Source organism: Sceloporus undulatus, chromosome 2, assembly GCF_019175285.1.
Source record: "Sceloporus undulatus isolate JIND9_A2432 ecotype Alabama chromosome 2, SceUnd_v1.1, whole genome shotgun sequence".
Classification (NCBI taxonomy): Eukaryota; Metazoa; Chordata; class Lepidosauria; order Squamata; family Phrynosomatidae; genus Sceloporus; species Sceloporus undulatus.
Window position 1 is genome coordinate 38,277,819 of NC_056523.1, and position 24,746 is coordinate 38,302,564.

Genomic DNA, 24,746 nt, shown 5'->3' on the forward strand with positions numbered 1-24,746 from the left:
GCCAAGGCTACATGCTTCCTTCACAGGATGGATACAAATGTCATTGACTGTAATTGAAAATGAATATTGCGAAGTTGGTTTTGGTGGAAAAATAAGTACTTCAGTTTTGGCCATGTTGAGCTTCAAACACCAATGAAGCATCCATGCAGAAACAGCTGAGAGACATGATGAAACTCGTTGTTCAATGTTTGAGGAGAGTTCCGGAGTAGAAAAGTACAATTGGGTGTCATTGGCATATAGACAGTATTTTTTTTAAAATAAATTTTATTAGTTAAAAAGAAAACAAACAAACACACAAAAAATACAAATATACATAAATACCTACAACCAATCTACATCCAAATCAATCTCTTCCCCTTACAAACTATTTCACCCTACTCTAGACAAACATAACACTAAACATAGACAAAATAAATGACTTCCTCCCTACCAGTATGGTTTAAAGTGTTAGTATTTGGCAATCCATTAATAGTTCTCTACTTCCAACGATTCTTATATTGCTAATATACATAAGGTTTCATGCCACTTAACAATAGAGATTGGCTGAATATTTTATTTTCCGTTACAATCAAATAATAAATTTTAATGTAGACTTAAAGTCGCCTCTTTACCCCATTTTTTTTCAAAAAAAATTATTAACTTTTTCCAGTTATCCAATGTTTTCTCCCCGCATTCATTTCTCATTGACTGGGTCAAGATATCCATACCTATACCCTCATATAATTTTAATAACCATTCTTCGTAGGAAGGAGTTAACTCACTCTTCCATAATTGGGCATAGCAAATTCTCGCTAAAGAGACCATATAAAATACCGCTTTTTCATCTTCCTTTTTAATTTCATCATCCATCATCCCTAATAGGTATAACTCAGGTCTTAAAGTCAGATTTATTCCTAATATATGATTAATTGAATTGTTGATCATTTTCCAAAACAGTTTTGCGTTGCTGCATTCCCACCAACAATGAAAGAATGTCCCCTTTTTCATTTTACATTTCCAACAGTTTTCTTTTTTTGTTTTATAAATCGTAGCTAGTTTATAAGGTGAAAGGTACCAGAAATACATCATTTTATAAAAGTTTTCCCTTATGTTTTGGGAGAAAGTTAGTTTCTTTACATCTTTCCAGACCTTTGTCCATTGTTCTAACATAATTGGGTGCCCTATACAAGTGGCCCATTTAATCATCGAATCTTTTACCGTTTCCTCTTCCATTTCCAAGGATAGAAGGAGTTCATAAATTTTCCTAATTAATTTATCTTTTTCCAAATACAAAATTTTCCCCAATTCAACATTCTTAATATCTGTTTCAAATCCATATGTTTTTGCGTCCATCCGAAATCTTTCGTTAATTTGTCTATATGTAAACCAATTAATATTTATATCATCTTCTTCTTTGATTAGATTCTCCTTCGTTTTTAAAGTTATTTTTCCAACTTTCTTATCCCATAAATCGTCGTACTTGAGCCATCTAGTCCCCACATTCGACTCTTTCCTACATAAGGCATATAGACAGTATTGAAAACCGTAGGAATTAATAAGGTTATCCAAAGACAAAGTGTAGAGGAAAAACAACAATGGACACAGAATGGAGCCCTGTGGGACTCCAACTGATAATGAAACAGGAATAGAGACCTGGCCACCAGAGACCACAGCAAATGACCAATCTGAGAAGTATGACTTAAACCAGTTAAGGACTGAATCAGTAAATCCTAGGTCCTGGAGGAGATCCATCAAAAGGCTATGATCAACAGTGTCAAAGGCAGCAGAAAGATCAAGAAGAACAAGAACAGAGTATAGGCCTTTCAACTTGGCTAAAAGGATCCATAATCTTAGTGAGAGCCATCTCTGTAAAGTGCAGCGGATGGAAGCCAAACTGAAAAGCTTTGTGTATTCATGCATGGAAGGGGATTGGACTGGATGGCACTTGGGGTCTCTTCCAACTCTGTGATTCTATGATTCTTTCATATTTGTCTTAGAAAGCATAGGCAAGTAGCACTATTTTTGCTAGCAGTTTTTTGGTAACGTGTAAAGGGCTTTGTAGTCCATGTTTAGTGACACAGTTCCTAAGAGGTGTTCCCAGTTAAAGCTCCAAATTGAGATGCAGTTTTAAAATCTGTTGATACAGCACCATGGGATCATTAATCTCAAGGTTTTGTTTGTTAGAGAAGCTGGGTTAACACCTCAGGGATTTAATTCCTTGCAACTCTGGAACCTTATTTCATATATATAGAGCTCTTGCTTCTAATCGTCAGTTCTTGGCAGCTATTCGATTCTTGTGAGTAATATCAGCTTGTACAAATCGGTAGGCAATTCTAGTGCATTTCTCCAACTTCTAGCAAGAATGCTAGTCATTTACTCCAGGGACTTGTTGACAATATCTGTTTAGTCATTAATTGTGAGTTAGGATGGCCATAAAACGTGAGATGATGGACTGAAATTTAGAGTGTGCTTTATGCAGAGACTAGCCCAGCTGGTCTGCTTTGATATTTAACTTCCTTTGCAGAATTCGTACAAGAGTCAATGAAACAAGCACCTTTGTGGTCTATTTAAGACGTATTTGTCAATAAGCAAACAATATAGCTAGGAGCTGCTTGAGATTTGTTACACTCTGACCCTTTGCATTGATTTTAGCCTCCCAGGTTTGAAAAGATCCTTTGAGGTTTTCCAGAGGCATGCCATAAAGCTGCAAATGTTTCTGTAACATTTAGTTGCTCCTATTAGATTTCTCTCTCTCTTGTTTTAACTACTTAAGTACACTTTGGGTGTACGCGTATTATCAGACTCTGTGAACCAACTTCATATTCTAGCTAAGGCTGGCACATCATTTAGACAGCTGCCTGTTTAGCTAGCCTTATAACCTGAATAGTGGCAGGAAAAGCAACATCAGCAGCACAAATTTGCTCAACAGCTCTGGGGCCTATAACATCCCTGGTACAGATGGATTCTGTCAGAGTTTTGCTGTCGTTTCCAGAACTGGGGAGGATCATAGGCAGAGCCTAGAAAGGTTTTTGGACAAGAACTCCCAGAATCCCCCAGCCATGCTAACTGAAAGATTCTAAAACCAGTAGCTGAAAAAATAACTTTTGAACATGGCTGTGCATGCTGAGGGATTCTGAGCATTTCATTTCCAAAAAGTAACATTTGCAAGGCCTGGTCACTAGAGGTTCTGTTGTGAATCATTACTCCTATTCTTAAAAAAAAGAAAAAAATCCCTATTATCTGCTTATTGGAAACAAGTTGTCTTAGAAATTTTGGGATGGGTAATACATTTGTCTCAAACATAAGTGTGCATGTGTAATATATTCAGTTATTCAATGTATTTTTGAATTACCTCTCCGGTCACTGTGGTCTTAAGGTGATTTACAATATAATAATAAAAACAGTAAAATACTAAAATTCAAAAACCAAAAAACCACCCCCCCCCCAAAACGAATACACCATAAACACTGCAATAAAACAAAGGACGTAATGCTACAATTTCTACCAGCTGTCTAAAGGTTAATAATGAAGGAGCCAAACCAGCTTTCACAACTGCAGTTAGCTATTCAGAAAGCTCTGTGCTGGGTCCCAACAATCCTCAGCTTTCAAATAAACAGAACATGTAACAAATATTTCTCTTTTCTTCAAATCTCTGTGTAGGACCCTCACCAAACAGGTTGTTGGAAAACTTCACTCTCCTTGTACCCCCCCCCCCCCAAGCTAGAAGGATATCCTTGATCACTGACACATTTTTCCAAAAGTGGAGTGGGGGAGGGAAAGATATATTCAAGATTTATAGGTAATTATTTTATCTACACATTAGTTTTGTAAGGATAGGCTGTGTGTTTTCCTCAGTATTAGAATGCTGATATGTATCTAGATTCCTTTTTTCTTATCCTATGGGTGAGTGGGCTGTGGAGTGATGTAGTGTAGTAAACAAAAGGTAATTCTGGGGTTTCACTGTTGGTAGCTACCAATTCCTGCCTGTACAGCATGCGAAGAATATAGCTCTGGCTGGCTGTACAGTATTGTTTCCCATCTGCTTCCTCTCCAGACAAGGAAAGGGGGGGGGGAATTGCTCCTGGTCCTGAACTTTGATATGTTATTGGTTTGGATTAAAACTCCCAGAATCCCCTAGAAGGCATTGCCTGTAGCAACACCACTTCAATCATTTCTGATTGAAATATTATTTTTACTTGCTTACTATAGATTCAAGGGCCTAAATATGCTACAGGCACCAGATTCCATCTCATCTGGGAAAAGCACGGAGGAGCGTCCAATACATAACCAACAAAGATAGAGTTAGGTGATCTGCCGTGCTCCTTCCCTCTCATTCATTACCTGATTTTAAACCCCCCCCTCCAAAAATGGAATCAATGTATCAGACAATCTACACTGTTTTTTATTTATGACAAAGAAACATGCTAATTAAGTCAGCAACAACTGTCAGTTCCTTGGCTTCTTCCCATTACCCTCTCCAAAACTATCCCCAGATGTATCGTCATGGTTATTGAAGCACATTGATGAAACCCTGTAAAGAAGTAACTTGGACGTGTTTGCACATATGGTTCCACCAAGGTATTTGGTATGCAGCAGTTTTCAAGATTGCTCATTTTGCATTATTTATCCACATTAGCAAAAATATTTCAGGAACATACACAAATGCAGTCACTGCAGAGCCTAACTTCTGTTCTTGGGCTGCTGCCACACTAAGTAATGTAATTTGACACAACTTTAACTGTCTTGACTATATGGAATCCTGGGATTTGTTGTCTGTTGTGGCACCACAGCTCTCTGACAGAGAAGGCTAAATATCTCACAAAACTACAAATCCCAGAATTCCATAACATTGGGCCATGACAGGTAAAGTGGTGTCAAACTGCATTGATTCTGCAGTGTAGATGCAACCTTAACCCTGGCTATAGCAGATGCCTTGAGCCAATGGGATTTGCTTTTGTGTGGATTCACCATTCAACAACTGATTGAATGGGTGTACTCTAGACAAGGCTAATTAGCAAGATGCCTATGCTTGCTTTCAAATGTACCTGCATATCAACATGAGCCAGAAACTATTTTTTGAAATGATTACGTTTGTTTGGATCTATAAAATATTAGTTTCAATACTATATTCCTGTATAAAACTATATTCCTGTATAAAATTCCATGCAGTCAACATTATTTCTTTAAAAAGAATAATATACATGAACCTCTAATCTCCCTTCATTCTGTTATTTATCCTGTAAAAAAGAAAGAAAAGAAAATCTATCAGAGCTCAAGGGAGACGTATGTCCACCTCTCTACCAGCTGAGGTTCCATCCTCTAATCCTTTGATTACATAACATTTAATTACCTGCATTTGAAAGTGAATAAGCACTGATTTCACACAGTCTGTACACCAAACTGCAGAACAACAAAGGTCACACACAGCCATGTTCTCAATGTATTTTGGCAATTATGGGCATGGAATTTTAATGCAGCACTAACTGCTAAGAGGATGGCACATGAAAAATATATTAAAATGTTCTGTATGTTAAACGACTTCTTCCAGTTATTATTCATACCTCTAATTCTAGCTCTTCTCTGTCCATGTCTTGATGAATGCCTCCCATGTAATCATTTGGGTCATAGTATTCATGCCCTGATGAATGCCTGGGAAAATAAAGCACAGTTTAGGTTATCACTCCCTATTCTAATTGACGTATTAATCCTCCCTCAGCCTCATGGCAGATCATCACTAACATGTCACACATATGTCCACATCCAATGTGCTGCATGATCAATGGTTTTGAGTCTGTAAGCTCATTAAACAAACAAACAGAAAAACCGACTTCTTATTTGTTTATTTTCCTTTGAGGACTGGGTACCCCATGCATGGTGAGTGAAAGCTAGTGAGCAGTACTTACTGACAGTGTTGTACATGGCACGGGAAGTAAGTGTTGGGGGAACATTGTCTGCAGGGTGGCATGCTTAGCTTAAAGCAGGAATGCACAACTGTATGGGAGCCAGGGGCCAATGTTCCGTCCCAGACTTCCTGTTGTGGACTGTTCCTCTGTGAAGCCCAAATACCTCTGTTTTGTTTTGCAACAATTCTCAAAATGGTTGGAAACACAGCTATGCTACTCATCACTGGTTTCAGATGTACCACGGTGGGAAATGAAGCAATTTCCTTTGAAGTTCTCAAAATGATGACAGAAAGCGAAAATACGACTTTTTCTCTCACCAGTTTGAGAGTGGCTGCAGAAGAAAAAGAGGTATGGGGGGGTTTAAAGGGATGCTTCTTGGTAGTGAGGTGGGGGTATTTTGTATGTTTTTATGCTTTTGAAGGTTTTTTCTGTGTGATTTTAGGGCAAAAATTACCTTAATATCATCTTTTAAAAATGGGAGTGTTGGGGGCTTTGGGGGCCACATGCCAAAACCAGAGTCCAGCAAATTTTCCTTATTTATTTATTTATTTATTTCATTTATATCCCGCCTTTCTCTCCAGAGGGACTCAATGTGGCTCACAGATAAAACTTTTAACACCGCAATAGAATTCAAACAATTAAAACATCTATATATAAAATCAGATATAAAATCACATAAAATATATGTAAGTTTAAAACAGACTAAAAATCCGCCTGCTCCATAAAACCACCCTGCTATGCATTATATACTGCTGGCATAAAAAATGTTTTTACTTGCCAACAAAAGGCCAGCAGGGAGGGGGCCAGCCTAGCCTCCAAGGAAGGGCATTCCAGAGGGCAGGAGCAGCCACTGAGAAGGCTGTCTCTTGTGTCCTCACCAGGTGAGCCTGTGATCTTAATGGGACCGAGAGAAAGCCTTCTCCTGCAGATCTTAGGGCTGTTGCAGGTACATATGGTTCAGAAGAGACTCCTCTGTCTACTTTTGCCATTGTCACTGAGAAGGTTGAAGGTAAGAAGACAAGGGTGGCTTTATAGTAACCACCATTTTCATATACCCCTTATAACTTTAGCAACAGGCCATGCTCCCTCCAAATCCCAGTCCTTGGCAGTTATCAAGTGCCAGAGAATGGGAGATTATCTGGATTACTTGTATTTGAATAAAATATTTTAAAGCTACTTTTCACTGAAACAATCCAGGTGCTGTGTAGCACAATAGAACAAGATGCTTGGATCTAATCTGTGGCAGAAGGTCTGCCAACAGAGATGTAGGTTCCCAATCCCACCTGAGCTTTGCAGCACTTTCACATGCTTATTTCCTTTGTGATGAGATAAGGTTGTATTGGGCAAAATCCAATGGTGAGTAAATGGACTGATCCTCATACAAAAGGAGTTTCCCCCATCCTTTCTGCCCATTACATCAGACTTGGACAACATCAGAGGTTTGGGGGTTCACTGCTTCCCAGGAGACCTTGGAGGGCCACACTCCCCTGCAAATGGGACGTAGAGGAGACTTTCACCATGTCTTTGGCCCCAGGAAGAGCACCTGTTCACTTCCTGTTTTAAAGAAGTTCTTTCCTGGACCTAAATTGATTTAGCAGCTCCAATATGTAACACAATGCATGTCATATCACCTAGAGGACATTTGGAGCCCAGGTTTTTTTTAACCAGCAGGCCCCCAGGAGCCATAAAAATGACCCTGGGAGTGTGCATGATGCCCATGGACTTTACTTTGTCCTCCCCATGCTACATTGACTCACACCCTTCAAATGTGCTCTGAAATAATCCTCTTATGGAAACTATTCAGTTGGCAGCAGGGAGTAATTGTCTTCAATAATAATTTATTTTACTTGAAAACTGTGAATGGTTGAATTCAATTATTGATACAGAATGGCAGAGATTTTTCTTCCACTTTCAGAATATTAGAACATGGGTAACCCAAATAAGTTGGGAAGTATCATAGGTACATAGGTGATTTCTGAAATTCCCTAGGAATACAAAGATGGTCAGAAACCTAGATGGCTTTAAAAATATTTAGTTTCTTGGAGGATAGGTCTATCAGTTACAATGAACTGTAACAACAAAACAAAATTTCTCTTTTCCAAGGCAGAATCTCTCTGATCAAAAGATGGTCAAGGGCATACAATAAGGGAGGATGTTACATTATCCACCTGATCTTTTATAGTGGATCTTATAGAATTTTCTACACCTGATTCAACAGCACAGAAACAGACAACGATTTGGCTATGTTAATGATTGTATTGCATCTCTGCGTGTTTTAATTGATTATTTTATCTATTATGGTATTGTGTAATTGTATTGTTTGATTTTATCAGTTGTAATCCCACCTCAATCCGCAAGGAGAGGCGGGAAATATAAATAATTATAATTATAATTAATGCCTTGCTTACATATTATTAAAGCCTTGCTTACAGACTTCCTGGAGACACTTGAGTGCTCAGTATTTTGATACAGAATGCTATACATGGGAATTAACTTTTGGTCTGGTCCAGTCAGGTCTTATATATTTTTATGGGGCTATGGAGCTATGTAAATAAACCTGAGTGTTTTTGGAGAACATGGAATCTGAGATCCTTCACACACACAGGCAAGTGAGCGGCTTCCATGTGCTGTGGTAGCAAGTAGCAAGGTCCATGACCCACTATCCTGGATGCTTTAATTTACAGCCACTTTTCAGCAATTGGGACCACAGAACAACAAAGTGCCCCTGTGTGTGAAGGGAGTCAATCATAAGTAATGTTTTATGGGTTTGGTTTTTTACTTTGTTCTATGTAAAGGAAGCAATGCTTGATGTAAGATTTTATTAATTTAGGCATTCATCCCAAAAGCCTGAGAGGGATTTTTGTATTTAGTGGTATCAAGCACTGTGAAAGATGTCCAACTGGGACAGCAGCCTGATTCTTATGCATTTAACCAAAACCCTTTTGAAGCAAGAATATGATCCAAAGCGCTGCCTGAAGTTCCTGACTGTGCTGCCAACACACACAGATATGAATACTCCTTTCCATCACATCTGTGTGTTCCTCTCAGCAAAGTCACCACCAATTTCTATTAATGAGTTGGGACACGATCCATCAAAAATAGTACTTTACAGATTTCAGCTAATTTCTGTCATTTTCTATTTGCTGTCAAAGGAAATATCAAGTATCCTTGGGGAATGGTTACAGGTGGTATGGATATCTGTTTCCTGTACTAACATTAGGGGTGGGCTTCTATCAGGAGGAATAATCTACTTCTTTTATAATTGCAAATATCACTATCATTGTCATCTCCTCATCTTTATTTATAACCTGCTTTTTCTCCAAGATGGGGGATTCAAGACTGCTTACAAATTAAAATGGTGACAGCAGTCATTGCTTGTAAGAATAATACAATGATTTTGAAAAAATTTTAGCATCATTTTAATTAGTGATTAGTCCTACTGAACAATTTATTTGTATAACATTGTCACAAATTTGTAATAAATGAATTAATATACCAAAGCATAATACAGGACAGATTGAATCTCCCTCATCTGAAATGTTTAGGATCAGAAGTTCTTTGGATTTTAGAAGCCTGTATTTGCATATATGTGCATCTTGGAGATGAAACTGAAGTCTAAACACAAAATTCATTTATGTTTCATATATACCTTACAAACATTGCCTGAAGGTAATTTTCCATATTTTAAAAATTATTGTGTACATGAAACAAAGTTTGCATACACTGAACCATTAGAAAGAGAAAGTGTTGCTATCTCAACCACCCATGAAAAATACTGGTTTGTTTGTTTGTTTTTTTTTTTGGAATATTTGTATTTTGGAATTCCAGATAAGAGATACTCAACCTGTAGTTCTTTAAAAAAATTATTGTGGATTCATGAAAAGTAGTCCTCTTTTCCATCAAAATTCCAGCTTCACTGATGTGTATGTGTGGTTTTAAGACTGACCCCTGAGCAGAAGCATGCACTGTTTGATGGAATTAGCAGCTCCCAGTTCATTTCTCATTTGTGTCTATGGCCTGTTACAGACTGCCAAAATAAAGCTGCTTTGGGTCTCTTTGGAGGTATGCTATTTAAATGATGCATGGGTCCTAAGAGTCCGGAGGTCGCGCCAAAGCCACACTCCATTCCTAAGCACTGGAGTGCAGCTTTGGTGCAGCTTCCGGATTCATCATTTAAACAGCATACCTCCAAAGAGACCCGAAGCAGCTTTATTTTGGCAGTCTGTAACAGGCCTAAGTGTCTTCAAGTCCCCTGTTGATTTATGGCGGCCCATGATTTTCACAGGATTTTCTTAGGCAAGGTATACTCAGAGGTGCTTTTGCCAGTTCCTTCCTTTGAAATATAGCCTACAACACCTGGGATTTGTTGGCTGTCTCCCAACCAAGTACTGATCTTGGCTTACCCTGCTTAGCTTCTAAAATTAGACAAGATCTGGGGCAGTGGTTCTCAACCTCCCTAATGCCACAACCCTTTAATACAGTTCCTCATGTTGAGATGACCCTGAACCATAAAATTATTTTCGTCTCAGTTCCTAAGACAATCGGAAATATGTTGTGAAAGGGTTGTTTGACCCCCAAAGGGGTCGCGGCCCACAGTTTGGGAAACGCTGATCTGGGGCCATCAGAGTATTTAATCCTTCTTTCTATCCTACCAATCAGTCTATGCATATGCACAGATAAAATGCAACATAAAATAATGCCAATAATCAATCTTAAACAGATCATATGTTCATTGCATTAGGAATAACTGCTGCATGCAAAAAACCTTGATGGAGTCATATGTACAAAAATATTCACTCTACTTCTTTGCAGGGTTTCAACAATGTATTTCAATACTGTAACAGTAAAGATACAGCTGCTTTCTTTTCTTTTGGAGAAGGTGATGGGAAGAAGCCAAGGAACTGACAATTATTGCCAGCTTAATTAACATCTTCCTTTGCCATTAATAAAACACAGTGTAGAAGTTCTGATACATTGGTTCCATTCTGGGAAAAATGATCAGGTAATGAGTGGGAGGGAGGGAATACAGCAGATCACCTAACTTTATTCTTGTTGCTGGAGGTACATTGGGAACTCCTCTTCACTATTTACACTCACCACTGTTAAGGCAATAACTATGATGGAACAACAAGTGTTATTTTTAATTAGCTCTTGGTGAGTCACTGTGGTATAGTGATTTGAGTGTACAACAAGTACACTGTTACTCATCTGGTTTCCCATTTAAAAAGGTGATACAGCTTGTTGTATTTTTAACACCCAAGGTTCTATCTACCATTTTGTGAAACATTGTGAACAACATAAAGCATTTCAGGTGTTTTACTGAGATTTTTACTCCTGAAAATGGAAGCCATGGGTGTTTATTGCATCCCTGTTACTGAATTACTAAACCCAATACTTGAGATGATAACAGTAGTTCTGTCAGTAGTTTTGTATTTGGGGTGGATATTTGGACATGCACCCCATGTTTGAACTAGCTTAATAATAATAATAATAATAATAGGTTTTATTTATATACCGCCCAATCACTGGGAATCCGAGCGGTTTACAATAGAAGGGATAACAGACAATTCCCTGCCCACAGGCTTACAATCTAAAAGACACGACACAAAAGGAGAAGGGAATGGTGAGGGGGGGAGGGAATCAGGTCCAGCATTCTTCTCTCCCTCTGAGGCCTGGACCAAGGCAGATGGACCGGAGGGAGGGCTCTTCTTCTTCAGGCTAGATCTGCCTGATGGCTCCCTCTGAGGCCGAGATGACAGTTGGGGAGGGAGGGGCCTCTTCCTCCAGGCAGTCCCGATGTTGCTGGGTCTGCCTGATGGCTCCCTCTGAGGCCGAGATGACAGTTGAAGAGGGAGGGGCCTCTTCCTTCAGGCAGTCCAAGATGTTGCTGGGTCTGCCTGATGGCTCCCTCTGAGGCCAAGATGACAGTTGAAGAGGGAGGGGCCTCTTCCTTCAGGCAGTCCTTGATGTTGCTGGGACATTTAGACTTAGAAGGGAAGCTGGACATTTCTCTCTTATGTTGAGATAGCTTCAGATAATGAGAGCACAACTGCATACAGTATTTTAAAAACTGACAAATAATATTAGTTGCATTAGCAATGCTGCTTTAATGAAAATTGTCCTATGAAAACTGATACTTACTCCTCAGGTAACAGATATGAATCCAAAACAGGTGGGGTAGGTGAGCCCATCTTGGTTAGAGCCATGATGTGTTCAAAGGTGATCTCAGTTTGGGTGCCCGCATCTACCAAGAGACATTCATGAGATGGGCTGAAGATCTTGGTGCGTGGTGCTCTCCTGAGGACCTGGACCACAATGGGATCTTTAGCTGTTTTGAATGCTTCTACTGCTTGATCATGAGTTGCTTTAGACAAATCCTTCCCATTTACCTGTGAGTGGAGGGGGAAAAAAATAGAAGAGAAGGAAAGGAAAATATTAAATCCTGTTGTCCTAGTTTTTCCTTTATCTATTTTCACCTTTGAAAGAGAAAAGCATACTTGCAAGAGAGATCTGAAAATAAGGCTATCATTCTGGAAGTCTTTACTGTAAACTGGTGTGAACTAATAATGACCACGAAAGTCAAGCAATTCACAGTGGATAGGATAAAGCCCTGTGGGAAAAGTGCCCACATATACATACTTTTAGTATAGATTGAAAGCCTTTTGATTTCTTCTATGGTGGCAGCTTCTCAAAGGCAAGCCCAGATTCACTTTCATTCAAAATTAGTGGAGGGACAGTATGGGAGTGAATGAAAAAAGTTGAGAAGATCATTCACAGCTGCTATTGCACTTCTGGGCACATTATAAAAGGATAAAAGTTTTAAACTGTATTATCACAGCTGCATTTCTCGGGCTCTATGCTACAAGAAAAAATAATGATGAAGGAAGTAGAAGTGTCTACATCCACCAACAGATAACTATTTAAGCATTCTCAACAGCACTGGAAATACATTTCTTGGCTCTTGAAGGGCAATTAGAAATGCCAACTTTAACATTTCAGGGCTGGATCCGAATTTAGGTGTGAATATAAGACCATGGGGAACCCTCCAACCTCCTGAAAATTCTAAACATTTATCCTCAATTGGTCACGCCACTGTTTTCTGAAGTCCATTTTAGACAACAAAGGATTTTCCATGTTTATGTTAAATATGCACATGCTTTATCTTAAGCAAAAATGCACTAAAAAAGAAAGGAAAAGAAAGGATATTCAGCAGGTTATTCATTTGGAGCAGCTAAGTATCACACTCCGTTGACCATCCTCAGACTTAGTCCAGCCATCTGGATGTAGTGATAGGAATACATTTGGCTTTATAGGCTTTCCAAATGAATTCAAAAGGAGATCTAAAGTTTCTTCCCCCATATTCTCCCCCCCTGTGTTCTTTTTTCCCCTGTCATTTCACTGCCCCCCCCCCCTTTGATATGGTCTAATATCCATTTTGTCACCTCCAATCCAACCTGTGACTAGCTTCAGGTAATCTGTCACATTTGATAAAAAATAGGTACCTGTCATCCCAAACATACTGTTCTGGAGTGACAGAGCATGTGAGCCAACAGGGGTCCCTTCCATGCTTGAAACTGGAATGCTGTTCAAAAAGCCCCTCCCTGGAGGTCCGTAATTTATTTTAAAGGAGCTATTCCTCCAACCATATTTACATGATTTGACTACTGTTGACCTATATATATCAGTGCCAAGATGCCAGGCAATGCAGAACTTGTAAAACCTCTTTAACATAGAAAACAATTCATTAGAGTGATTGTACACCCAGCCATAGACAGGGAATTATTCTACTTGTCAACAGAATAATACTGAAGTCAGCTAATAAGGATGGATTTTGCTTTCTCTTCTCACAGTACGACCTGCCTACAAATTTCTTGTTGGTCTAGGCATGTGGTTTTGTTGCAGATAAAAGGCTCACTGAGAAACAAATGTGCTTTATATTTGTACTTCTAGGGTGAGAAGACCTTCTTTTATTCAGTATCTTTCTTCATCTGCCTCAGTGAGGAGAGGACAAAGTTGCTAGATCAACATCCCTCTACTTTTTCAGGTGTGTGGGAGTCTATCTTTAGTTTAATCACACTTCTGGAACCTCACTTTTTTTTAAAAAAATAATCTATATAGTTGTATGGTGGAGAGAGCCAGTATGGTGTAGTGTTTTGAATGTTGGTCTAGCGCTCCAGGAACTCAAGGTCTGAATTTCTACTCAGCCACAGAAACACATTTGATGACTTTGGGCAAGTTACATTCTCTCAGTTCAAGGGGATGGCACTGATAAACCTCTGAATAAATCTTGCCAAGAAAACCCTAGGATGGTGTTCCATAATTCAAAGTAGGTTTGAAGGCAGATAACAATTCATATGATGGTGTTTCTGTTCTTGTGACTCTCTTAATATAGGCTGTGACCCAGTAGTGATCCTGACCAGCTAAATACCAGTGTGCCAGAGGAATGTGGAAATAGCCAGAAGAAGCCCAAGACAACGTAAAGCAGAAGAAAGGCACCATTCTGTAGATGGAAACCTCTGCTTACAACCATTGTTTCTACAGTGTCATCAACCTCCTGCTTTTTCAAATGCTCCCCTTAGTTGCTGAACTCTCTCACAACATCAGCCCCAATCCACTTCTCTTACATTTTTCAAATGTCTCCTCAAAATGTGCCTTTGAAACAAAGCCCTTGTTCTAATCCTCTGCTGAACTTAATCCCATGTATGCAAAACTAAACAGAACTGAGGTTCTTCCCCTCTGCTTTTACCTTCTCCACCTATCTCTGCTGAATTTTGGTCTATAGGGTCTTCAAGATTGGGTCTGTCTTCCTATCATGATATAACATGAAATGCTGAAATGTTATCACAGTCTCTGTGTCAAACAGTTCACAAACATACTGCATGTGGTTTAAAAACTCATGTGTGCTGCTTTAGGTTACTTCATGTACAACTCTGTCATTCAAGTAACTATTGTGATTGCTGACTGCAGTGGATCAGGGTTAATATACAAAGGACCAGAGTTCAATTCAAAAAGCTTCCTAAAAACCACTGGGCACTCTTGAAGACGAACTGCCATTTTAATTTCCTTATTTTCTTTTTAAAGCAAGGTTTCTTGAAGTAACGATTACATTAAAAATAAACCGAAAGCAAGAGGCAGCAATGTATTTTATTTCTAATGTGAACTTGAAGGCTTTCATAGCCAGCATCCATAGTTTTTTGTGGGTTTTTTTTGGCTATGTGGCTTTGTCGAGAAGAGTTTATTCCTGATATTTCGCCGGCATCTGTGGCTGGCATTTTTAAAGAATGCTGGCATGGAAGTGAGTGCGGTATGTATATATATACACACACACATATATACACACATATATAATGCCAGATCCAGGAAAACCCATAGGAGTGAAGACAAACAACCACCCAAAGGGAAGGTATTTTTACCATACATAAAAGTAGTCACAGACAGAATAGGAAAACTGGTGAGAAAACACAACCTCCAAATGGTCTACAAACCAACCAAGAAAATCCAGCAAATGTTGCACTCAGCGAAGGACAGGAGAGACCTTCTCACAGTCACAGGAGTTTACTGCATAGTTCAGCTGTGGATAAATCTACATAGGGACACCAAACGCAGTGTTCAAACACGAATCAAGGAACATGAGAGACACTGCCGACTGAGTCAGTCAGAAAAATCAGCAGAAGCAGAATATGATATAAACCACCCTGGGCATAAACTGCTATTTGAAACCACTGAAGTTCTGGACCATGCCAACAACTATCAGTATATAGTCATCCCTCCAAGTCCGTGGACTTGAGATCTGCGGTCTTGGAAATCTGTGGAGGGGCAACGCGCATTAACAGCAATGTAGCACTCCCATAGCGTGCCCCTGCATGCATGCGCCCCATTCAAGCCTATGGGACTTGAATATGTGCAATATTTGGAACTCATGGGGGGGGGGGAGGTCTGGAACAGATCCCCCATGAGTTCCAAGGGCCAACTGTATACTATAATAAAAACTATTTTCCCGCCGCCTCCCATTGCCTTATGTCTGTTTATGTGACTTCAAGTCACTTGTCAACTAGGTAGAGGTACTCATTCCAGAGTATTGTAAATACTGATGCATGTTTTTGGAGAGCACCCAAATTTATCTGCTTTAGGAATATCTTATTTATGGGAAAAAATACAGAAATCTAAACCAAAACCAGATCCTCCCCCCACCAACTAAGTTGTTTTGCATCTTCAAACAGTATAAATATTCTGAAAGATCTACCTAGGAGATAGTTGAAACTACATACTAGAATTATGTGGTTTGATTCAATAATGACAATTGGGATTCATTCTTTTTCTCTTCTTCCTTTTCATTTTCATCTCTCCTTCCATCTCTCTCTGCCAAAAATGAAATTCAAAGGCAGTTCAATTACAGTCCTTCTGTTAACATTGGTCTGTTATTACCTTTTTAAGATAAACCTATAGAACTCTTAACTAAGATAGTGTAAGCAGATAAAACAGGGCCATACTTCAAAGATGCATTATTACAAAAGCACAAGGGACAAGGAGAAGAGAGGCTAATGTATCAGTGCATTACTATATATGTAAACACAGGTATCAGTACAAGCATCCAGGGCTTTTTTTCTGGCAAACGATAAATATCTCATACTTTACATTATATTTACAAAGGTAAAATACTTCCTGGATTAAAACAAGTCCCACACAGGATAACAGGATTAGCTTTGGTGCTAATCATCCTATTTCGCCCAAAGGTATGGGAATCTCCAGTAGTGTAGCCTTAATACACCACAATACTAGCAGAAAACAACACAGATGTGGAACAATTTCTGGGAAAAGTCAAATAACAAAGTGCAAAGAAGCTATGTTGCCAACTTCTTTCAGTTAGTCTCAAAAGGTGCTACAAGATCTCTCTACATAATGATTCTACAGACTAACACAACTATATCTTTGAATTCAGAAGGCTAATGATGGAACATAAAACCCCCAGAAATAATGACCATGAAGAATTTACATAAATTCAACCTAGGTGATGAGGAAATTGAAATAGTTAAAGATTTCTCATACTCATGCTTATATGCCTTTTCTGACTCATTTTGCTCACCCACTAGGAACTGTTTCCTGCAGCTCAACTGTTGGAGATGGTGGATTTTCAACACTATTTTCTCCTTACCCCTATCCTGGCCAATGCACTAATCCCCAGAGTACTGCAGCTCATTAAAAAAATAGTTGTTTTCCCTGTTAGCAAAACAACAGTAACAACAAATTGTTTTTTTTTTTCATTTATAGGGACATGACAGCACAACAGATATACAGATGTGAGGCTGGGTGCAGAGGAGAAATAATGGAAGATTCAAACTATATGTGCACCCTGGTACCTTGAGATCATGCAAATACAGAAGAAATGAAACTCACTAGTAGGTCATGGAATTCGTGGGAGGATTAAGATCGCTGAACATCCCTTAATATGAGAGATATAATATAATTCTCATATTAAAAGGTTGTCCCTTGTTCTATCACCCCAGAGACCAGCAGAAGGTGATGGATGGATGTGCCTTGCTTAAAATATTTGATAGGCCCATTCAGATTCATGAAACAGAAATCTTCTTTTAGGCCTAGATACCTGTAGTTGTCTCCTTTTAAGCACTGAATACAATGACCAGAATCACTAGAATAGACTATTGGACCTGATGTTGAATAATGAGTCAACTTGTATTAAGTCCCACTTATTACTACTCTGGTGACATCCCCTGATTCAGTGGGTCTACCCTAGTTAGGCCTAAAAACAGGATATAGCCCAATGGCAGCAGATGTGGTGAGGGCATGGTGTAAATCAAGATTAGGAATTGACACTGCAACTTCTTTTTCTTCTTCTTATTTTCTTCTTCAGAAAAAAAAAAGGATACCTCCCATTTTAGAAAAGACCATTAGAAGAACCCTGTGTGGTTAGACCAAAGTCCTATCAAGACCAGTGGAGAACCAGATGCCCTATGGAAAAGCTACAAGCGGGACCTCATGGCGATAGTATATGCTGCCTCATGTTCCCCAGCAATTATATTCAGGATCATATTGCTTCCAGTACTGAAGGCATTATGCAGCTACTGTGAGTAGTAACCACAGATGGTTTTATCTACCATGATGCCCTCTAATGTAATGACCCTTTTGAAGTTGCATAACTTTCTGCCCATCACCACAACTTGTAGCAAAAAGTTCAATATTCTAGTTCTAAGCTGTGTGAAGAAGTGCTTCTCTTTGTCCACATAAGAAACAGGTAGCTTAGAAACTACTAAACCTGGTCTGAAAAGCCTTTGAGCAGAAGTCAGTTACTACCATACAGAAACTGCATTTTGTTGCAGGGAAATGACGGGGGAAACACAAAGTCTCTCAAATGAACAGCTTAATAATACAAATGTACTAGTCCTCTTCCACTGTAAACAAATAATTCTGTAATACTAATTAAAACAGACTGGATAAACCTAAGCACATATAGGCAGGAACGCATTCTACCAAGACCAAGGAAATTTATGGCCTTGTAAATATGGTTTAGATTGCGGCTGTAAATACAGTAGCAGGAATGTTGAGGTTAGGTCTGGAACACTTTGTTTCCAGATTTATTTTAATTCTGAGGCCTTTGTCAAGACCTTGCTCTCCAAAAGTAATCAGAACTGGTGTGGGGGATTAGTCAGACATACTGGCACACACCCCATCACTGAGGCAGAGAGCTTTGAGCCTAGCAGCCCTGAGCTTGGACCACAACAGACTGTAAAACTTGAGAACAGCTGCATAAGGGGCCAACACACTAGCTAACAGCTTCATGTTTCATCTAATGTATGCACTATGCCTGGAATGACACCATGCAGAAATGTCACACTGCAATACTACAGACCATTGGCTGTTCTCTTAAAGCAGGGTTTCCAAAAATGTGGCCATCAGATGTTACTGGATCATGGGAACTGTAGTCCAAGTGTAGTCCAACCTGGGGACCCAGGTTTGAAAATCTTTAAAGTACAGTACTGCATTCCACAGCAATAGGACAGTACTGATTGTAAGAGGGCCATGGGCTCTGTCCATGGTCCTGAAAGACTTATTCCCAGCCTCCATAATTTCTGTTCTAGACAGAGTTTCCAAAAAATGGTGGCGATAATGAACTCATCATGGTGATGGAAAGGGAAAGATGATGTAGAGGACATTCATATAATGTTTTTGTGGTTTCCTCTCTAAAATTAACACAAATGTAAAAGTTGCCCTCTGAAGAACCCAAGTTGTATGCCCCCCATTCAGGATGTGCAGTCAACCTAGGAACGATGCCATTTTTGTTTTACCACACATTTCATACGCCATTGGAACTGACTGTAACTGCAAAAATGTAAGAGAAGGCATGCTGAATTTTGGCCTGGTCAAATTAAATATCATTAACTTGCCCACTTGAGCACATTACAATTTGTACAGTTGTAAAATTAAGCCCAATTTAATGTTTTCTCTTGGTAGAAGAAATGCTGATTGTGTCCAAAGTTTTATTATTTACAATAAATTAAAAGTGCACGTTCTAATGCCTGAGGTTTAGTACTGATCTCTTCTTTAGAAGACTAAGCAATTAGAGTGACAAAAGCAATCAGAATTAAAGCATACTCAAACAGCCCATGTTATATTGAGTGTAACATTGCTAAAAATGTCTTCACTATTAGCAGAAAAGCACGTAAATAACACATGCTCTAAAATTTATGTAAACGTTAGAAAGCATTGCTTAGCCAAGTCTGAAGGAACATATTTTTCCTAAGTCTAGTCAATTAGTACATAGCTAATATGGTGCTAATTCTTTCATTCTTGAGAGAATGTGACCTTTGACAGAGAAAACAAAGTTCCCCACCCCCTCTAAGAGTTCACAGTATCATTGCTTAGTACATGGCTCATGCTTGCCTCATTTCTTCATGCTCATATGCTTATGCTGCATAGAAAATGAAACTATGCAAGTATTTAGGCCTCCCAACAATGCCTACAGAGAGGGTCTTGTCTGAACTGAGCCTTAGTTATTGAACTCTGCAGAAAATGGTTCTCATTCTTTTCCCATACACTTTAAAGTTGCTGAAGTACAGTACTTTGGCTGGCACCTGCTTTGTGAACAGACAACAAATGTATGGAAGGTAATGATTTGTTCTCAAGTCCACAAATAATGAATTATTTACTACCTTGGTCTCTCATTCGCAAACATTTAATCTTCATATTGTTTTGTTCTCCTCCCATGGGTTGGGGGTAAGTTCATGGCCTTCGCCCCACACAGGCCTCCTTTGTTTAGAATGAAACAAATGAAGCTCCCATCAGTATTATTGCAGCCTGCATTAACTTCCTCTCACAGAAGTCAATGAGAACCATTCATGTGCATGGTAGATAGTGAGGGGGCTACAAACAGACACATCTTGTCCAGTGCATTACTGACCCCAGAGTGAGGACAGGACTAGGAGAAAGTTTTGTTCCCATTTCAACAGGCTTTCTGATTCTAGGTCCTTTCTTTGTCTCACAGAAGTGAGCAGGAGGCAGTGATATATGTGGAACAAAGTATATATAATTCTCTCTAGTTTTCTTTGTCTCACTGTAGTTATGGGGCATGTGCTCCCTAGTGTTCAAGACCGAAGACTGTACTCGAAAAGCTGTATTGCCAGTAATGGATGGAAGCCAAGGGACTGGCATTTATGTCACACATTTACAAGGGAGCTTGCCATTTTAGCTTGGTCTAGCAATGAGCTATTTCCTAACATTAGGGCTCATTAAAATAACCTTGCATTCATTCTTAAGAGTCATGCTGGGAGAAAAATACTGTTGATAGACTGGTGTGTTGTTGTTTTAGAATAGCTGTTCTAATGTTCTGATCACCTAGAAAACATGGATGTGCCAAAGCTGGAATTTTTGGAACTTGGGCTCTTTTCTTGCTCTGTATGCATTTAGACCAGCCTTTCTCAACACAATGTCATCCAAATATGCTGAGATACAAATGTCATCATCTCCAGCCAATGGCTAGAGATGATGGCTGTTATAATTAACCCATCTGCAAGTTGAAGAAAGTTGATGAAGGTGAAAGACCAGATAGATACTAAAGTATTCCAAGCAGAGATGTGTGTGGTTAGAACTACATGCTGAATTCACCTTGAATTTTATCAGGCTCCTGCAAATACACTATTATTCCAGACATTTGAAGTGGATCACTAAAATTCAGGTCTGCTAAAACAGAGATGCACACACACTGTTGCTTAAAGGACTAGCATAGTCTCTTTGCCTGATGGTAGCCACGCCATGCATGGGAGTCATATCAGAATGACTTTAGTGGAAAATCTATGCAACAACTTCTCTCCCGCTTTTTCTTCCAATCATCTCCTGGCAAGATTTAAATGGAATTTTTGATATTCAAAAATGGTCAGAAATATGCTTTATTTTCTCTTCTGCCAAGAGAAGAGCATGTCTGATGTTTGGCATACTGAATGCATATTAGATCTTTCACATGGGAATATCTGGGGTGACTGAAAAAGTCACCAGGATATGGAAGAAGATCAGCCATGTGAATCCAGCATAACACTATTGCTTTCATGGGAGTTGTTTAGATTTATATCAGTGTCAGAATAGTTGACATTTTGCCCCATATCCTACTAGTGAGACAGCTTTGAACACTGTTAATGAAGAATGAGGTATTCCAACAAGATGTCTATCTTGCCCCAGGAATCCAATTATAATGATCCCATAGTGTGTGAAGAAGATCAATTGTGAAGTATATACAGTCCAATCATTCTTTGGAAGAGGAATATATTAATAAGGAACCAGTCACGTCTATGATTTATAGTCATTTTATCAACTGGTATCCTATATATAGGATGAAGTTTTATTTAATTTAAAACAGTTAAGTTTTGAAGTTCAAATATCCCCCTCTTCTCTACTGACCCTTATTTAAGTGTGAGTTCTATGATTTTTGGAACTGACTTGATATTAATTTCTTAATAGGTCACTGGGATATACCAATAAGATTTGCAATATAAGTGGCAATATACAGGGTGAAAGGTGCTATAAATATTGGCTGGAATCCTGAAAATCCTTTCACACAATGTAAATTTGTATGTACTTAACTAAATATCAGAGGCACTAAGAAACCCTATTACTGAACTGTGAAGATGTGTAACCAATGCTCATTGGGAGTGCCAGATAAACAGCATAACCACTTTGTGTCTCATTTTGTATTGATCCCTTTGCTGGTTCCTCTATGTAGTTACAAAGAAGCAGTCCTCTACTGAATACACACATTGCGTATCTTCTCACTTTTATTTCCTATGTATGCAAGTACTCTTATGAGCACACACTTCCCCAACTGGATTCTGGCCATAAGTAATTATTAGCTTCACCATGGAAGGATTTGGGCATGCGATGGTAAAAAAGTTAAAACTATGAGTGATAGATTATTTTTAAAAAATTTAAATTATAAAAAATATATAAGAATATTTCAGATGTGGTAGGTCTGATTATGAGATAAAGAGTACTATTTGTTATGAAAACAAGGTAGCACAAGATGTAACAGAAACAGAATGCAACAGCCATGGACACCAGGAAGCCATGAGAGAGAAACAGAATGATATAGCAGACTATTAAGGCAATACATGATGTATGTTCCTAATCAAGAAAAAATGACACCATAACATGAAAAATGGGTGGTCCAGGCACAAATCCAAATGGAAAGTCTTCCAAGCAAGAGAATGCACAGCCACATCAATCATTTGGATTATTTTTTAATTATACCTTTTGTTTCTGATGGACAAACAAGGACAAAAGAAATAAAGGGACATGACAACAGAAAAAAATGCAAGGTGATTGGCAAGTTCATACTCTGGATATCAATGTGGAGCTTGCAATGTACTGGCTATGGCCTGTTACAGACTGCCAAAATAAAGCTGCTTCGGGTTTCTTTGGAGGTATGTTGTTTAAATGATGCATGCATCCTAAGAATCTGGAAGCTGCACCAAAGCTGCACTCCAGTGCTTAGGAATGGAGTGTGGCTTTGGTGCGACCTCCGGACTCTTAGGGCCCATGCATCATTTAAACAGCATACCTCCAAAGAGACCCGAAGCAGCTTTATTTTGGCAGTCTGCAACAGGCCCATGTGTCTCCCCTTTGAGTCCTATTCTTAAGGCGGGTTCATATTCTACTATTCCTCCACATGAAGGCTGTTTCTAGGTGGTGACTATGCCTCCTTCTACCTAAAATATCCAAAGTGCTCTATAATACAAATTTTCTAATAGCTTGGAAAGTTTCATATGTAACACCTGAAATTCCTAAAAGCAGAGGCTGGTAGCAGAGAAAATTCCATATACAAATTGTGACATCCACGAATATGCAGATTTGCATGTGATAGTGAGGGGGCTAAAAATATACACAAGAGGCCACTGGCAAAACCACAAAGAGGCCATATTAGGATGTTAAAATGTATATATTGCCTCTTGCCAATATTCTCCAAATCTGGGATGGGATATTATTGGACTATAACAACCTTACTCTGTAAGCACTGCTCATGAAAGATGATGGGAGTTGGAGCTCAAAAAGATCTGGAGGGCTACAGGTTCCCTACCCCTTTTCTAAAAGGTCTCAGTCTGCTAGTTCACAAGGAATTGAGCAATTTACATTTACCACTCCAGAGAGCAAGATGAAAATCACATTGTCAAAATGTCATGATGTAGGTCAAAGCATTGACAGAATTAGTATTAACATGATGACGGACAAGCTACCAAGAATAAGAGTGGTGAACCATCTGCTGTGAAATGTACAATGGCTAAAACCTCTGTTCACAGTAAGTTTCACAGACCAGCCATAACATTATGCTCTCAATCTGCCACGTTTTCACTTTATTCCTTCATTTTTTAAGGAAAAAATACTATTTTTTGTTTTTTAAAAATGAAAGTGGCTAACAGGAAAAATAACAACAAAAATTATCACCTTCATACTACTGGAGACATATAGTAAGCTCATTTCAGCAACCACATGGCAAACTGTATATCATAATAATAAACCAAATAACATGCTACTGTTTTCTTACAAGAATTTTTAAAAAAGACATTATTTATGACAGAGACGATAAACTTCTGAGAGCACAGCCCTATGGTATCTTTATTCTCTGTGCAACAGAAAACTTGTTATTTACAAAATCTTACTCCCAGGATGCTGTTGGGGAGTAATGGGACAAAGTTTTCTCATGTTTGTGTTGTCCTACAATATATTTCCTGGATTCCTTATATTTTGATCTCTGTAAGTGACAAGGCTTGCTAAATTTGACATCCACCACTTGATGTTTCTCTTTATTAGCGTTCGTGAAATGTAGTAACTTCCTATTGCTTTGTCAGATTTTAATGGGTTAGTTTAGCTCAGTTACCTCAGAGCTTGTGGAAATCTGCATTCAGTATGGAAGGTAGGCATTTTCTCCTCCACTATGCAAGAAAATGGGTTTCCTATATACTGCTGGGATTGATTTGCACAGTAACTTGTTAAGAATAGGTTTATATCAAAGCTGGGCAAAATGCAGCCCTCCAGATGTTGAAATCCACGAACAAGGTTTGGCTACCAGTCCTGAAAAACACCAAAACTAAGACTCAGTACATGCAAATGAACATCACCCAGGGTCAGGGGGTTTCCCAGCAGTCAATGGATCACTGATTAAATAGTCACGAATCCTCCTCACATATCTTCCCACCCTTAGGCCTTGCCATTCACCAACAGACAGACTGGCAGACAGACAGAAATGCTGCTAACATGTTGGTGCTTGGCATCTCGACAGAGGATTACTGTGGGTTTCAATAGGCCAACACAGAGATTAACACGTCAATCACTTCCTCTCAACCAAGGGTTACACTGTATATAGAGCTA

The 24,746-nt window shown here is 39.0% G+C and overlaps 1 protein-coding gene across 2 annotated transcripts in view; it reads right to left on the reverse strand.

Annotated features, from left to right (window-relative positions):
• The window catches only part of PDZRN3 (PDZ domain containing ring finger 3), a 269,059-nt gene that overhangs the window by 26,247 nt on the left and 218,066 nt on the right, over window positions 1–24,746 (reverse strand). For both annotated transcript variants that reach the window (XM_042455157.1, XM_042455156.1), the window contains 2 exons: window positions 12,024–12,271; window positions 5,541–5,628 (listed from right to left, as the gene is read on the reverse strand). In XM_042455157.1, coding sequence (XP_042311091.1) covers window positions 5,541–5,628; window positions 12,024–12,271 — 336 coding nt within the window. The remainder of the gene's footprint in view (window positions 1–5,540; window positions 5,629–12,023; window positions 12,272–24,746) is intronic.